Source organism: Mya arenaria, chromosome 11 (assembly GCF_026914265.1).
Source record: "Mya arenaria isolate MELC-2E11 chromosome 11, ASM2691426v1".
Classification (NCBI taxonomy): domain Eukaryota; kingdom Metazoa; phylum Mollusca; class Bivalvia; order Myida; family Myidae; genus Mya; species Mya arenaria.
The window spans coordinates 48097877-48116211 of record NC_069132.1 but is presented as its reverse complement, the minus strand read 5'-3'; the positions used below and the strand labels follow the sequence as shown (position 1 = coordinate 48116211).

At 35.0% G+C, this 18335-nt stretch overlaps 1 protein-coding gene across 2 annotated transcripts in view; it reads left to right on the top strand.

The window, feature by feature from the left end:
- The first annotated feature begins 709 nt into the window (after positions 1 to 709).
- The window catches only part of LOC128209956 (egl nine homolog 1-like), a 62727-nt gene continuing 45101 nt past the window's right edge, over positions 710 to 18335 (top strand). The window contains exons 1-3 of one of the 2 annotated variants that reach the window (XM_052914232.1): positions 710 to 1895; positions 9383 to 9502; positions 17846 to 17982. In XM_052914232.1, the coding sequence (XP_052770192.1) occupies positions 900 to 1895; positions 9383 to 9502; positions 17846 to 17982 (1253 nt within the window). In that variant the 5' untranslated portion in view covers positions 710 to 899. The remainder of the gene's footprint in view (positions 1896 to 9382; positions 9503 to 17845; positions 17983 to 18335) is intronic. The other variant, XM_052914231.1, reaches the window with a different exon arrangement.

Below are 18335 nucleotides of genomic sequence, written 5' to 3'. Positions count from 1 at the left end.
AAAAAAAATAATTTTTTTTTTTGCTTTTCTGAAGAAATAGGTGCGGGAAATCCGATGAACAAGTTATTAATTTGGTGTGGCCTTACTGATATTTCATACAGTACGATAACGTTAGTGTTAGGGGAAGGAACTCCAGACTACGATAGTGTTAGGGGAAGGAACTCCAGACTAACTAGTCTACTGCACTGACTTTGTACAGGTTACACACCACCATTGTTATTCCCTATATAATTCAATGTAAACTTATAATTTTTAGAAAACATTTAAAGGCATTTCGAGTGAATGCAGGCTATGATAACCACATATATTCTTAAAGTACAAGCTTTAAATTACCCTTTAAGCCAATAAAAAGGGGGGTCAAGTTATTCCTAAGAAAAATCACTCCACTTGAAAAACAAACTCTAAAAATTGCACCGTCCGCTATGACAATTCTTCCAAAATGACCTTTCAACTATACTGTACAGTAGTGCAGCGGTTTATGCTTTAGTCTCTACTCTAAATGATAAATCAAGCAAGAATAGATACTTAAGGTATACAAGTTTCAGGAATAATGATATTTTTTATTTACAGTGTATTGAGCATGTGAAAACATGCTATCAATCATAAGAACATTTTTTTTTTATTGAGAATTTTCCACACAACGGAAGTACATATGACGTAATGGTGACGTCATTCCTACAGTACTGTTTATACTCGATCAATTTCAACGAAATGTGATATATACTTTTTAGTTTTTTTATTCTTATATTCTTACAAAACAAACTTATTAATAATAAATAACGAAGTAATAGATTTTTTTTAAATTTGAATATCCCGTTTTCCCGAAAATATTGCCATCTTGTAACATCACGTACCGCGATTTTACTAATCAAGCGCTCCATTAGTCTGTCAAAACAAAGATGGCAGCGAGTGTACGTGACGAGAAAAACATACACAGTCATGTAGATAAATGCATGGTTTGTAATGAGACGGTCAACGTAAAATTATGCGCGAAGTGTCGCAGTGTGTTTTATTGCTGCAGGGAGCATCAAAAGCAGCACTGGCCTTTTCATAAGGAGATATGTAAAAAAATAGCAGACTCTTTCTCGAGAAACGAAAATAAATCGAGCAATTATATCCGACAAATGGCGAGTGTTACTCAAGGATTGGAGAAGTTATCAATTGATCCGAGCTCGGGGTTGACTCAAGTCTCCTCGGACACGGGATATGTTGTTGTAAGTGAATCAGAATGTGTACATGTTGGTTTGAAGACGTCTGCCGGTTTGTTTACTGATAGTGAAGCCAGGGAACATGATGACTTGGAACACAATATGGGCTCTAAACACTCAGGTATACAACAGCATACGCATTCCATAGTAGGGCATAATGATGGTATATCAGAATATCTTAATTCTGACACAAGTGATAGTGGTTATTTAATTGTAGATACAAGTGCTGAAAGTGGCAGCTCAGAAAAATTTATTTTGGAATCTGAAGAAACAGAATTGACAATACCAGATTACAGTTCATTAAACACTTCTGAAACAAGTGCAGAAGCAAGGGCCAAAATGCCATATTTTACTGTTCTTGAGTCACGAAATAAAGCTCTAAGTGAATATATAACAAAATGTCTCAATGCATATGGGGTGTGTGTAATAGACAATTTCCTTGGTGAAAGCAAAGGAAAAGATATATTAGATGAAGTTAAAGACTTGTATGAAAATGGTGATCTCATAAGTGGACAGCTTGTTAATACAGCCTCTCCAAAGGGTGCAGTGCGCGGAGACGTGATTACATGGGTAGATGGATCTGAAGTCGGCTGTTCAAGCATTCATTCACTAATAGCATCGGTAGATGCGATAATGGTTCATTGCCAAAAAACTCTTGGACATTACAATATCAAAGGAAGGTCAAAGGCAAGTTTTCTTTAAGACACTCTTAATTAGTATATAAACATAAATATATAACTTATTCTTATGGAATAAAGTAATTTAGCATGCAAAATCAAACCCAAGTAGTAAACTGTTAAAAGGTCCAAATAAATGATACTAATAAAATAATAAATATTGAGGCAAAAAGTTAATTCAGTAATGATATCCATTCATGACCAAAATGTCTTTTTAAAAATTTGAAGCATGAAATGTACAACTCGATTCTTTGAACAATTGCTCAAACATATTTAACCAGGTTTTCAACAAAAAATATTAATAATTAATAATGGAAGTTGGTGTGTAGGTAGCTAATGTGAAAAGCTAGCTTAGGATTGCTTTTGGGGGGATTGGGACAAGGTCACTGTTACTAAAATAGCGGAAATGTTGGTTTCTGTCCAATAACTTAATGTAGCATTGATGGATAGTCATGAAAGACTCAAAGTTGGTGTGTAGGTAGCTTATGTGAAGAACTAACTTGAGATTGCTTTTGAGGGGAGCCAGGTCAAGGTTGCTGTTACTTTAAATAGAAAAGAAAAATGGTTTCTGCCCAATAACTTAAGTTAATAATGATGGTTAGTAAAGAAAATTGGTGTGTAGGTAGCTTTATATATTTACATGTAGCTTTGCTATTGAGAGGGTGGTTTCAAGGTCCAAGTCACCCAAGTGTTACTAAAAAGAGAAAATGGTTTCTGCCCAACAATTTTAGTTTGTATTTATGGATAGTGATGAAAGTTGGTGTGCAGCTTGTGAGAAGAGCTAGCTTGGGATTGCTTTTGAGGAGGATTTGTCAAGGTCAAGGTCACTGTAACTAAAAAAAGGAACAATGTTTTTTCCCAATTAGGCTGCTACTTTTTCCTGACTTGTACATGAAATTAATTTATAATAGCTATAATTTCTGAATGCCCATATTGAAAACTTGGTTTTGTTGCATTGTGGCGTTTCTAGTTTTTGCATTAATAGAATAAAAAAAATAATTTTGGTCAGATATTGATGATGAAATTGAAAAAAAACAGCACCCCTGAACAATGAAAAAGGGTGTGACACAGGCCACAGGTTTCCAAAGTGACACTTAACAGAAGTGGCTTTATAAACACAATTGAAAGACACTCACCGTAACAGAAGTTAAATGACAGCGGCTGTGGCATTCTAATAGTTTTAAGTTTCAAAGTTTATTTATTAATTTTAAAATAAACTTTGGCCATTAACAACATTAATATGGCAAAAAAAATATAACTTTATTGAGAATTACAGAATAAGTATAAATAGACATTGTGTGATAATATATATAAAAATATAAGTTATTCAACATTTAGAAAAAATATTATTCAGTTTTTGATAAATTCATGGCTTTACATACATGTATCTAAATTTGGCCATGATAGTTTACCTAGGTAGGTATTTTAAGTGGACGAGGGGTGTTCAGAAAGTTTCGGGACAAGTACCATAACATTCTTATTTTTGATATTTGTACACACTTCTTTAAACATACATAGCTTTATATACCATTTATTCATTTTCAGAAACAAAATTATGAAATTAAAAATAAGAAGCTAGTTATGATCACCATAGCAACATTATCTAAACGTGAGCAGGGCAACTAAATGTATAGATAATAAATTGCAGAAGATCTATGTCCTAATATTGGACACAATACACATGTCAAATTTGCTCAAAATATTCCCCAGTGAACCCAAGTTTTAAAGCAGTTATGGAAGTTTTCTGTTGGTATTATCCTGAAACACTCCGAAACAACCACTGGCAGGTCTTAAAAGTAGTCGTAACATGAGCCTTCTCAACTTGTTTTTGATGGTGGGAACAAGCCAAAAGTCACATGATGCTAGGGCCGGAGAGTACAGGGGATTTTGTATAGTTTTAATATCTAATCCAACTAGTGTTGTCTTAGTAACGACAGACGTATGAGGTGGTGTGTGTCATGGTGAAGATAGATTTTTGCCGACAAGCTCTGGTGGTAATTTTGCATTTATTTTTAGCTCTACTGGCCAAAGGCCAGAAGAGCTTATGCGATGGTAATGTATATGTAGTATGTTTTTCTGTGCGTCTGTAAATAATTGCTTGTGAGCATGATACAGTCTTCAGTTTTGATTGTATCTCGATGAAACTTGTACAGTATTTAGATATCCACCAGAGCTCGGTTCCTTTCGAAAACCAGCCAGATCCGCCCATGCATGCCTAGATTATGGGCCTTGAAAGTATAACAAAATGCTATTTTTAGCTAAGTCTATTTAAAGCCAAGTCTACATGAGCGAAGTCTATTTTTAGCCAAGTTTACATATAAAGTCAAGTCTAGGATTAAAGGGAGACAAATTGCTTTTTGGTCGTGCAGTTGTTTTGTGTATTACTCTCCCTTGTTTAAGTTGAAAGGCCAAAGGCCATTTTTTGCTCTAATGGCCAAAGTGTCTGTCGTTCGCGCATCCATCTAAACACAATTGCTTGTTAATGTTTGTTCAAATTATGCCCCAGGGGTCATTACTGGCCAGGCCCTGGATTCACAGGTTTGGTATACTTAAATTGGGAAATGTTTGAAAATCTTTTTGTGTGTTCGAGCATCCATCTTAATTCAACTGCTTGTGGGTCATTACTGGCCATCCCCCGGGGTTCACAGGTTTGGTATACTTAAATTGGGAATGTTTGAAAATCTTTTTGTCTAAAACAGCTATGCAGATCCATGCTATTTTGAATAAGGTTGTTCAAATTATGCCCCTGGGGTCAAAACTGGCACTGCCCTGGGGGCCACAAGTTTCCTAGACTTATTTAAGAAATATTTTCAAAATCTTCTTGTTTCATACCACAAGGCTCATACCTTTGATATTTGTTGTGGAGCATCATATGATGACTGTCTAGCAAAACATTTGAAATTATGCCCCTTGGGCAAAAGCTGGCCCCACCCCTTTTGACCTACTTTTTATTTTTAAAGCTACAGCAATGAAATTTGGACCATGTGTACAGTTTTGCAAACGAGCATCAATGTTGTCCTCGGAGTTTTGAAAGCAAATATTATTTTTTTCCTCAGATGACCTTTACTAGGCACACATTAAAATAGTTCATGCAACTAATCTGCTCACAACACTTTCTGTCCTCAGATGTTGAACGTGCAACGTTTTCAGCTAACCCAAACACAAAACGTGAACTGTATGTTTGTTGCCTATTAACCATACATACATGCTCTGGATTGAAAATGACCACAAGAGCCATACCAGTAAAGCATAGGTCCTCATGGGCCTCTTGTTATGCTGAACTAATAATTAATGCTACTTTTACATGTAACATGTAGTTTCTTATATTATGTAAAAACATTATGTATAGCATTTAAAAACTAATTAATACCTTTGAATAGTAGATGACTGTCACCGTCTTTCCAGAAGGTACTGTGTGGCTTAGGATGACACCCTTCATGTCGAAGAATACGATGAACATCATTTTATTCGCAGATGTTCTCACCTAAGCTTTAGTAGGTGATGGAGTAGGTGATGGAGAATTCGGAGTCTTCTACACAGAACTGTCTTGTTTAGTTTTGGGGTCATAAAGACTAACTCACGTTTTATCAGCAGTGATTCAAGGAATCTGTTACCATGGCGTCTGTATTTTTTTAGAAAATCGTTACTGTCAGTTACTCATTGTTGCTTCTGCTGGACAGTGAGAACATATTGAGTCAAGTGCAAAAATGTGATGCAAGAATTGTTGCAACGAAATATTGCATATGCTACCATACTTGTGGCATTGTTTTTATGAACAATTCTTGAAGAACAACTTGTTTTTTTTTGTCTTAGAAGAATTCACCTTTTTGTGTTCTTTACCATGGTACAACCCTAAGATATGGGGTGAAGACAAGAAAAAACCTCTGGTGACGACTCAGGTATGTTTCTATTGTTTGGACAATGCTATACTGTAATTTGTAGTGTCTGTAACCAATTTCCCCTTATTGTAAGTCTAGGACCTTTTCCCTCATATTTGTATGAAAAGAAAAGATACTGGTTGTTGCCTTTTACAATAATGATGTAATAAGGCATAATATTAAGACATTTCCGGCTGAAGTTTTAAATATCAGATACCAGTAAATCTAGATTTTATATTGATCATTGATTTTTAACAACTGGCACAATTTTCAATCTTCAAATACACAATGGAAATGAGTTTTTTTGTAAAAACTAGCATGAGACCAGTTAATTTAAACAAGAAAATTCTGAGAAATTAATGAGGTCTGACAAAATATAGGAAAGTTTGTTCTTATGGTCAAACGGTTACAGACACTACGTGGCCTATGCATTAAACTGACTATTGTATATGATACCGTATTAAAGAGCTGGTAAAATCGTCTTAAAAGTATTGACCAAAACCACAGTTTGAAGTTATCTCTCTTTATCAGACACTTTGTTTTATTAGAAACTGCTGGTTTTTCAGTTTGTTTGCTCATGAATACATCAATGCTGACACATGAGCAGAATGCTTTAAACTCTCCAAAGTTGCATTCTCATACATAAATGAATATCTCAAAAGTTTGAAGAAATCAAAATATAGATGTTTCTTTTTCAGGAAGCAAAGACAAATCATGCACAGATGAGCAGATTAGGTAAAGGATAGAAGAGAAAAGACTAGGCTTAAAGTACAAGTATGGAGGAAAAAGCAGAGAGGGAACAAAGCAAAATATGAGAAGCTGAAAAAGGCTGATAGAGAAAGGACGAAATTACCTAAAGCCATTGGTTGAAAAATGTAGTGATGGAGTGGTGCCATGGCATCAATGGGAAAGTGTGAAAATTAGGGATGCACATGAATGACAAAATTGATATTCGAATATTCGGTAATACTTTCGATCGAATATTTGATTACCGAAATAGATATTTTAGAAGATGTAGTACAATACTATTATTATTCACTAAAGTAATAGCCGGGGCATTTACCCTACTTTGTCATAGCCAATATGCGAAGCGGACCCTGTTTTACCCAAATAAGCCTTTGAAAGTCTACATTTTCAGGAAGAAAAAATGCAATACATGTACATTATAAACAAACAACAAAATCAAATAATTTCAATTCCGCTTCCTTTATATTTGTAAACAATGTGAAATTAGATGGATTCTTAGATAAATAGCGTTTTAGTGCCAATGGAGGGTTTTCCGTAGGATGAGCAGCCTCGTTCTGAAATTGACCTCTAAATTGACCAAATATAAGTATGGAAAACCCAAATCAACTCGGGCACTAGTAAAATAATAAAGCGAAAACATATGGAAAACAGTTTAAAGCACATATATGTAACAACATTACTGTAGCACATGGCACAGATTTATTTGCAGACAAGACAACACATTGGTATTAAACCCGATTCCAAGCCAGTAAAATATAAAAGTAGGGGGCTTTTAATAATAACCGAAGATATGTCCAAAATTGACATATGACGCGTGTTTAGTGTATTGTCATCACATTCACACCTCTTGCATGAGAGGACAATCGTTGTAAAAACAGGACAAACAAACAAAAAGTTTTTTATTCTCTTTATTGAACTTTTTTTCAAATATTCGAATATCGATTTTAACATTCGAATACCAAACGTTTGATCGAATATTTAAATATTCGTTTGCATCCCTAGTGAAAATATAAAATATGACAAAATCAAACGTTGTGTCTCCTGTGTGCCTAAAGAAGCTGATTTTTTTTATGAAAGTCTTTATATCTGTACTGGGTCATCCAACATTCTAATAAATTATGTGATGTAAAGTTTTGGGGATAATTGAACTTAGAAATCATTGATTTTCATCTGACACATTCAGTGATCAGTATGAAATATTATCTGTCATGATTTATTGCAATAGATATTTACACCCCAGGAATTTATATTGATTCAGCCGTTTAGGGTCTTTTGAAAGGGAAAGAAACTAATATTTAATAATTTTCTCATTCGCAGGAGACTGAAAAGCTTGTTCTTTTAATTGTAAAATTTCCCAATTTCGGCATAATCGCGATACAAATTTTCCCAAAATGTCTGGGGTCTTTTTCCCAAAATGGGCAGAAAAGCCCTGAAGTCTACAATATGATACATAAAGTGGGTCTTAAATGAAATCAAAAATCGAGAAACGAAGGTATGCCATAAACCTACATACCCTATTTGTTTTAAGGTTTTAGCAGAGAAAAACGCTTGTGTTATTTGTGTGTTATTTTAAAAAATACGCTTTTTTTGAGTCACAAACTCAGGCATAAAAGTTAGTGTAAATGGACGCAGTACCCAAAAACCATGTATGAATGCTAACAATGAATTGGCACCACTAGTCGACGGACGCTTTTTTCACTACCCTTCAATTATTTTTTTTAAAAGTGGTAATTCGCATATAACTTCAAAGTGTGGCCGTTCGCATAATTTGATATTTTATGATATATGTGTTTAGCTTTTTAGACACATTCTTAATAAAAACCATGCAGTTGCAAAAAGCCGTTTTTTTTTGTTTTCAAAAGTTTTGCGAAATGCTTGGTCATCTGCGACGCTGATACTAAATTTGTCTTTAAATGCTTTCATAAAGTACAACACCAAGAATGACAAACAATATACCACATGAAATGAAGAACACAGTGATGTAAAAGTGGTGAGCAAGGTTCCAAGATGGACAGCAGAGTGTAAGTGACGAACCATGGAGCAATAATCAATTATTGATCTCGTTGATTACATCAAATCATGGCGCAATGAACTGCATGACCAGATCCCTCACATCTAACCAAATTCAGGGAAGACAGGACTGTAGTAACGGAACTGTGTATAATATTATCCATGATTAACTTTAAATGAAGAGATTGGGTGCAAGATTACTTAAAATGAGGAGATTGGGTGCAAGATAGATGCTGGGGCAATCAGACATAAGAAATCAGACAATTTTGGCAGGGTAACGTTAAGTGATAGAGACTGCCTTCCATTTATTTACAGACCTACATGTATGACCAGAATGTGTATACCACATGATAAATTGCATCATAAATGCTACATCGGAAGGCAATATTTTGCTTTGAATAAAGACTTTAAACAAAGATAACTTCACTATTTCTTCACCATTTTAAAAGAAAGTTAGCGCAGTCTACGCCACTTACGGAGCCCCGCCTTTGTTTTTTTTACCACAGTTTGATTGAGAATTTAGTTTTTTAAAACACTTCGACAAACCTTTTCACAATACGGCCGTCTGAAGGAGCACTGTCAAAACATTATTTTGGAAACAGGTTTGTAGAAGTGTTTAATAAAACTACTCACCATATCAAACTTCAAGAAATAAAACAAAGTCAGGGCTCTTTAAGCGGCATAGATTGCCCTTTGTTTTATTTAAAATGGTGTAGTAAAAGAAAGGTAATCTTTGATTTAAGTCTTCATTTTAAGCAAAATGTTGCCTTCCGACGTAGCATTCAATTTGCTGTATTCTGATCAACATAGTTGTATAAAAGAAATGTCATAATTTTGCCATTGATGTTTGTTTTTCTTTCAGGCTATGGTGGCTGTTTATCCAGGAAATAAGACCCATTTTCTTCGGCATGTAGACAACCCCAGCGGTGATGGTAGATGTGTCACCTGCATTTATTACCTTAACAAAAACTGGAACTCAAAGGTAGAGTAGGCTCTATTGATTAAACAGTCTCAAAATATGTACATGTGCCCTGCTGAGGGCCCCAGATGAGACTTTATTGAGCTATTGGCTGTCACTTGATCGTTGTCGTCGTAGGTGTTGGTTAAGTTTTGTGTTTAGGTCACTTACATGGAAACTAACAAACCTATCACTTTGAAACTTGGGACACTTGTTAATCTTACACCCTTCTTCACATTGTACTGTAAAGATGCTTAGTCTCACCTGTTTTTTTTAGTAAAAAACATGAATTTTGATAGATTTTGGTTGATTTTGAGAATTGGACGTAGCATCTTCAATTTTTTTTCGATTGATTTCAAATTCTTTCACAAAGTGACAGACAATTAATCGATAATGCTCTTCAAAATATCAAACAGGTTTTTGAGTCACACATTTGGAAGGGTAGGGGATGGGGATATTTAAGTATTGTTGGACTTTGTAATTTTTAGCTAGTCTGAAGTTTTGTGCTTGGGTTACTTACATGCAAACTATCAAAGCTATCACTTTCAAACTTTGGAATACCTGTTCACTATCGAATGTTCAATATGAAGTAAATCAACCGTAAAAGGATCAAATCAGATGGGCATTCAGCACCCGCAGGCGGTGCTCTTGTTGAATTAGGTGTTAGCCACTCATTCTTCTTGTTTTTAGTGATTTGGAAGCAAATGAGGTGAAAAAGAAACTTGCCTATTTTGTAAAAAAATAATCTTTATATGTATAAACTCTAAATTCTTGATATGTTCATTGATTGCTGAAATTGTTTGGTAAAAAGCGTGAACAATTGCAACAAATGGTAAGTAGGTACATATGGGACTAAAAAACAATTCCAGTAAACATCCAGAACTGTTAATTATTTTAACGTATTATACTAAGTATAGGACGCTAGCATAGATAGGACGCAGGCCAGGGCTTTTTCTATAGTACCCACAGGTCCGACTATCGGACCCGTTCCCAAAGCAAAATATAAGATATTTTTCCCAATCTTCAGAAAAAAATCCCAATCCTCAAAGCAAACCTGTACTGGTTCATTTTCAACATCCTAATAAAATATGTGATGTGAAGTTTTTTTGGTAATTGAACTCAGAAATCATTGATTTTTATCACATTCAGAGATATGAAATATTATCTGTCATGATTTATTGCAATAGATATTTACACCCCAAGGATTGATATTTTAGCCATTGTGGGTCCTTTATAGGGAAAATAAACTAATATTAAATCATTTCCTAATTCACAGGAGACTAGACAGCTTTTTCTTTTCACTGTAAAATTTCCCAATTTTCGCATTTTCAAGACGCAAAATTTCCCAAAATGTCTAGGGTCTTTTTCCCAAAATGGGCAGAAAAAGCCCTGCAGGCAAAAAATGGTGAGAAAACGGGTAAAACCCCTTAATACAAAAGATAGAATGCAACGGAAAAATGTAAAAATTGGAGCCGAAAAATTTAGATTGGTGAGGTATTTGTAACTTATATTAAATAAAAAAACAATAAATTTGTTTGAATATTAGGCGTATTTCAATATCTTTCGTGTGTATCTTCGTATTTCGGTGATTTAACGTATTTTGGTAAGTCCGGTATCGCGCGATCCGCCATATTTGTTTTGACGATTTATTTTTTGGGATTGTGAAAATGGAAAAGGTCAATATAAACCATGCAATATTAAATTTATAGCAAACTCATATGTGTTTCCTTGTTTATTTCATGTAAATTTATACATTAAATACAATGCCCACGAAAATTAACAGTAGCACAAATAATTGCATAGGTAATAAACAACAGTTTATTCTGTCATCCTGATGATGCTTTTCTCCAATTTGCCTTCGTCGTTGTCTGATGGTGAATCGTAAACAACAATGATATAAGTCTTATAGTGTGCGTGAATATTCTCAAAATGTCAACACCCTCATCTTAGTATTAAAACACGTGGTAAAGTGCAAACAAACAACCATACCATCACAATAGTTTGTTCTATTGATGTTTTTTTAATGACATACAGCGGGTGTTTTTCACACCTTTCGCACATTTGAATAGCTTTGATAGAGACAATAATGCTACTTCGCAGTGTGCAAATTCCTTTATCATTCTTTTAAAACAGCAACATACAACAATTTTTTTTGTAAAATATCGAAACATTAAAATCGTGAACAACGTTTAATTGATTCTTACCATATATCCCGTTGCATACTCCCTTTGTTCAATATCCACTATGGTTTATAACAAATTTAATATAGTGACAATTAGTGGGATTATCTTGCAGAAATATTGTTGATACATTCTTCATGCCACTCGAAGATGTTTGATCAAGTAATATTCTGCACATGAATTGATGGTCATCAACCACTTAGATGATTTATATTTTCAGACGCTTGATTTTGCAATAATTAATATTGTTTATAATATGCTTTCTGGTGATGTATAGATATTTATTATCCCCCAGATCCGGGGGTATACCGGGTATAGCCGGGGAAATGGGCCATGTTTTTACCTTTCAGGTGGCCCTGCAGTGCCAGGTGAATGCTGTGGTTTTGTCTTCGCTTTAAATACAGCAGGGAATGGGCCTTACCTAGGGTCCCTGGGGTGTGGGGTAATTTGGCGGGGATTTTACCATTTGTTCGTCCCCGCAGGGCAGGGATTTTAGCCGGGGTTGGCTGGACCGAAAGTCCCCGCTATTCCCCGGACATGGGGGGGCGGTGGTTACAATTGACTGATGCATTATATGCCTATAAATTTCCTTTTTCATAGCCAACAGTGAAAATACAGCACGCCCTATTGAAAAAATCTGTATCACCATATTGTCGTTTTCTGATTCCGTATCATGCTAGTACCATGTCTTGTCTCAGGACTACTTTCGTGTTGCTAAAAAAAGTGTGACAAAAAAACTGGTAAAACCTGTCCACTTTTTATAAAATACATAAAATGATCTAACTTTACTCACACTCCAGAAGCATGTTAATATTTAGGAACATGGTTCTTCAAAAAAACATGAGGATAAGCACGAAGGTCGAAGCAGACAAGACTTCCAATCTATGTAGATATCTAGATGTTTGCCATTTGGAAGTTCCTAAATTTTAGCATTATCATAAATATGAGTTGAGCTCGCCAGTACAAAGAAGAAGGCGAATTTGCGTTATCGATAAAAATAGCGATAATAAATGACTCACGAACTTCCCTCAATTCTGCATAAAATGATATAATAAATTCCCAGGATTGTTCACTTTGTTTAAAATGGCCGCGTTACGTCTACAGGAAAAGACGATTAGTGTATACTTGTAAAATAAGTACCGTTTTGTTTATGTTTGTTTTTTTGTGCTGACACATTTAATAATTGTTTTAGTATCAGCAATTTGTTAATTTTGCTAAGATATAAAATATTTTCATCTCATTTTGCTCAATAAAGTGAATTCTGTAACTTCTGACTTCGTAGTAGCCTCCCTTGACTTCAATACACAAAAGTATGTAACACATTCATATGTGCAACCCATTCCATATTTTGACATTTGACAGATGGCGGTAAATTTAAATAAAATTGAAACCAAAAAATAAAAAGGAATAGTTAGATAGGAAGGTATATAATAAATGGAATATTACATAAAACGCTTTTCTGAGAACCTGCATCACGTCTTATTCGGTAAGCAAACATGTATCAGTCGAGACCTGTGGTCTCAACGCATATGTGTTTACACACCGAACTTGACGTGATACAAGTCACCAGAAAAGCGTCCTATTAAAATATCCACTTTTTAGCTCACCTGTCACTTTGTGACAAGGTGAGCTTTTGTGATCGCCTTTTGTCCGGCGTCCGGCGAGCGTCGTCCGTCAACAATTTACTTAAAAGACATCTCCTCCTTAACCGCTGAGCCAATATTAATAAAACTTCATAGGGATGTTCCTTGGGTGGTCTTCTATCAAAGTTGTTCAAAGAATTCAATTCCATGCAGAACTCTGGTTGCCATGGCAACCAAAAGGAAAAACTTTAAAAATCTTCTTCTCCCAAACCACAAGGCTTAGGCCGTTGATATATGGTAGGTAGGATCACCAAATGGTCCTCTACCAAGATTGTTCAAATTATGGCCCTTGGGTCAAAATTGGCCCCGCCCCGGGGGGTCATGGGTTTTCTCTTTATGTTTATAGTTAAAACTTAAAAAATCTTCAGCTCTGAACTTACTTGGCCTAGAGCTTAGATATTTGGCATGATTCATTGTCTAGTGGACCTCTACAAAGTTTGTTCAAATTATGGCCCTGGGGTCAAAATTGGCCCCGCCCCGGGGGGTCATGGGTATTCTCTATATGTTTATAGTTAAAACTTCAAAAATCTTCTCCTCTGAACTTACTTGGACTAGAGCTTAGATATTTGGCATGATTCATCGTCTAGTGGACCTTTACAAAGATTGTTCAAATTATGGCCTCGGGTCAAAATTAGCCCCGCCCCGGGGGGTCATGTGTTTTCTCTATATGTTTATAGTGAAAACTTCAAAAATCTTCTTCTTTGAACTTACTTGGACTAGAGCTTAGATATTTAGCATGATTCATCGTCTAGTGGACCTCTACAAAGATTGTTCAAATTATGGCCTTGGGGTCAAAATTGGCCCCGCCCAGGGGGGTCATGGGTATACTTGATATGTTTATAGTTAAAACTTCAAAAATCTTCTCCTCTTAACTTACTTGGACTAGAGCTTAGATATTTGGCATGATTCATTGTCTAGTGGACCTCTACAAAGATTGTTCAAATTATGGCCCTGGGGGTCAAAATTGGCCCCGCCCCTGGGGGGTCATGGGTTTTCTCTATATGTTTATAGTAAAAAAAATCAAAAATCTCCTCTGAACTTACGTTGCTTAGAGCATAGATATTTGGCATGATTCATCGCCTAGTGGACCTCTACAAAGATTGTTCAAATTATGGCATTGGGGTCAAAATTGGCCCCGCCCCGGGGGGTTAGGGTATTCTCTATATGTTTATAGTTAAAACTTCAAAAATCTTCTCCTCTGAACTTACTTGGACTAGAGCTTAGATATTTGGCATGATTCATCGTCTAGTGGACCTCTACAAAGATTGTTCAAATTATGGCCTTGGGGTCAAAATTGGCCCCGCCCCCTTGGGGGGTCATGGGTTTTCTCTATATGTTTATAGTGAAAACTTCAAAAATCATCTCCTCTGAACTTACTTGGCCTGGAGCTTAGATATTTGGCATGATTCATCGTCTAGTGGACCTCTACAAAATTTGTTCAAATTATGGCCCTGGGGTCAAAATTGGCCACACCCCGGGGCTGATGGGTTTTCTCTATATGTGTTATAGTGAAAACTTAAAAAATCTTCTCCGAACTCACAAAGACAAGTAACGTCTTAATTTAAACTGGATAACATATTAAGTACACATGCCAATTTTCAATATGGGCCACATACAACAATTAATAACAAATATACATATATAGATACACACGTAAAATCAAGTAGTGACAAGAGCTTAGATATTTGGCATGATATATCATCTAGTTGACTTGTACCAATATTGTTCAATCTTTGGCCCTGGGGTCAAAAAATGGCCCCACCCGGGCGGTTATGGGTTTCCTTATATATATATATGATGAAAACTTAAAAAATCTTCTTCTCCGAAACCAAAAGGCGAAGGCCATTGATATTTGGTATGAAGCATCGTTTATCGGACCACTATTAAGATTGTTCAAACTTTAGCCCTGGGGTCAAAATTGGCCACGCCCCGTGTTCATAGGCTTAGGTTTTCAATATTTGTATATAATGGAAGAATGTGCAATATATGACAGGTGAGCGATTCAGGGCCATTTGGCCCTCTTGTTATCAGTGAAATAGAAATGATATTGACATTTCACCCCTCTTTCACTTCCAAATCAATTGTCAGGACGCACGAGGCTGGAACACAATTTCAACGACGTCATTTCAAAAATGATGTTATGTTTTTATATAATTTGGCGTGTTTTTCTAAAAAACTACAATTAAATGTGTTTTTTTAATCCTTTTTAGGCATAATATTAAAATGAAAATTATTGGTTTCAGTGTTAGTTCACAATATATTTCACCTCGTGAACACCAAAAGTGAATATACACTCCTGGCTTTGCCACTCGTGACTTATAGCTTTTGATGCTCACTATGTAAAATATATTTCTTACACTGAAACAAACAATTATGTATAATTCTAATCAAACACCTTGATGATTTAATTTAGTACCTATGATGTAGCAATTGGTAAAACTTGTTCTAAAATGCTATACCAAACATATTCATGCTATGCTGTCACTACTTTTGCGTAAATCATCATTTCGTGTGCATTTTTGTACACTTGAAAATAAATTAAATTGTGTTCTATGATCTAAATTGAGTAAATTCGCTGCTTATCTGGAGCTATAGATGCCTGCTAATATAGCTATTATGACGCTACTTTCTGTTATCGTCGAATAACTACCCGAAGACGGCACAGCGAAGGTAATGCTAGAGGGGGTCGTCCCTGTGAATAAGATGACAAGAACCCAAATAAGACTTCGGATGTTTATTGTCCAAGGTTAAATGACAAGTTATAATAAACTAAATATTAAAGTAAATCAGCATAATGATGTAAATACATGAATATGTGATTATTAAGAATATTAACAATATTTGGGGAATATTGATAATAACATTTACGCTTAGCATTGTGAAAGGTACCAATAAATATGAATGTATTAAATAGAGAAACAACTTGTATGACTAATATAAGGTACAAGTGAATTATAAAGTCAACAGCATGTATTTGCAACATAATTGTAACAACAATATACATAACTTATTTTAGCCTATTAATGAACTTAATTTAATTCCAAGCTTTTAAGTCAAAAATAAAGTAACAATCTAATAACAGAGTAAAACCACATACCTGTGAATAAGATGACAAGTACCCAAATAAGACTTCCGATGTTTACAGGCGCGTAGGAAGGAAATTGACATTAGGGCCGCGGAAGGGGTGGGCTCGGGAGGGGTGTCCCCTACCTTCGAGATTTTTTTCAATTTTAAGCATAGAAATACTCGATTTCCAGTGAGTTCAGGTTTTATTTTCATATTTTTATCTAAACCTTTTCCGGTTTAAATAGTTGATAGATATAAAACTATTATCGTTTAGTAGCATTTATTCATATTTGCGCAGTCTCACAATGTATGTTTAATAACAAATTAGCGCAGTTTGCATTTTTATAGTGAAGCCACGAGTGACTTTGGAACCATTGCGAGTTGAATGCCATGTGTTCAGTTTTTTTAGTGCCAAAATATCTCTTTGGAAATTTAAAACTATTAGGCTGATTTGGAACGTCCATTTTAAAGTCAAAATTTAATGTGACGATTTTGAAATAATACACATTGTTGGCTGTTTAATGACAATTCTATTTTTTTTGAAAGATCAAAAACGATACAATTAATTATTGTTGTATTGCCTCTTTTTTCACTTACCCGTCTCTAATAATACGCCGACTGTTTTCACGCCATTCACACACCAATTAGCTAGATGGTCACAGGTTTAATTATGACATGTGACCTGTTTATTCAATATCGTGTCATACTGGTATTGATCTATATGCGCGTAGTTTTATTTAAAATACGATTATTAAGAAAATCGGTATCAAATATTCGCGGCCCCATTGCCGTTACTAGCCAGAATATTAGGGCCGCGGCCCTTGCGGCCCCAGATCCTACGCGCCTGGTTTATTGTCCAAGGTTAAATGACAACCTGGACTGAGAAGTCATGGGTTTAAATACTAAATTTGAGGCTGAGATGCCAACAACTGACATTGTCATCTTAAAGAGTTTTACTCAGCTTAGAATTAAGAGTTTCCTTTAGATAATCTTTGTTTCTTTGGTCTAATATAATATGCTTATCACAACTTGTCTGGCTTGCATAGGTGTTAAAGCCTAATTCTTATGATTAGCAAAACCATAGAACAAAAAAGGTGCTAAAATGTAATGACAACAGTCAAAAATAAGAATTAAGTGTTTGCTTAAGAAATTACTGAAGTTATGCAAGTTGCAAATATGATGACAAAAATACAAAATATAATATATAATGTTTATAATATCAAGTTATGATATTGTAAGTTATCTGAGTCGATTCTATATCAATAGACAATCATTTCTATACTGAATATGATAGGTCAATTATAAGTTTAAATGTTTATTTTTTATTGTTCTTAAAACATTATTATTTTATATTTTGCAACAAAATATAATGCAAAAAGAATGATCATAATATAGCCTATTATGGGCATTTGCTTACCAATAATGCCTGCAAATGTTAGCATGGCTGTTTCTGTTTTTAAGAGCTGTATTTTGTTTAGGTGGATGGAGGGTTGTTACGAATATTCCCAGAAGAAGCTAACCGTGTAGCAAATGTTGAGCCCAAATTCGACCGGCTACTTTTCTTTTGGTCAGACCGCAGAAATCCTCATGAGGTGCTTCCAGCTCACAGAACCAGGTATGTTTTGTACAAACAGCCTTGCTTCCTTCATAGGTAGTTGTCAGAAAATAAAATACAAATAATGTAAATTAAAAGTTCATGTCATGAATGGATGGTCATTATAAGGTGCTAACACCAAGGGTTATATAACTACATGTGTGTCAACATAAAGCAAGTCAAACATTTTCATATTAGATATTGCCTTGAAGTAGCTGTATTGGATGAATCTGCTGCACTTGCAAGATGGAAATGTTTAAATGAAATTCTAATAAGAAATCCTTGATCTCGTAAGGTTTCACCCCTTTCATTTGGAAATCACATGCATTGTTTTAATTCCTGAAAGAAAAGTATAGTATGTTACTATACTTATT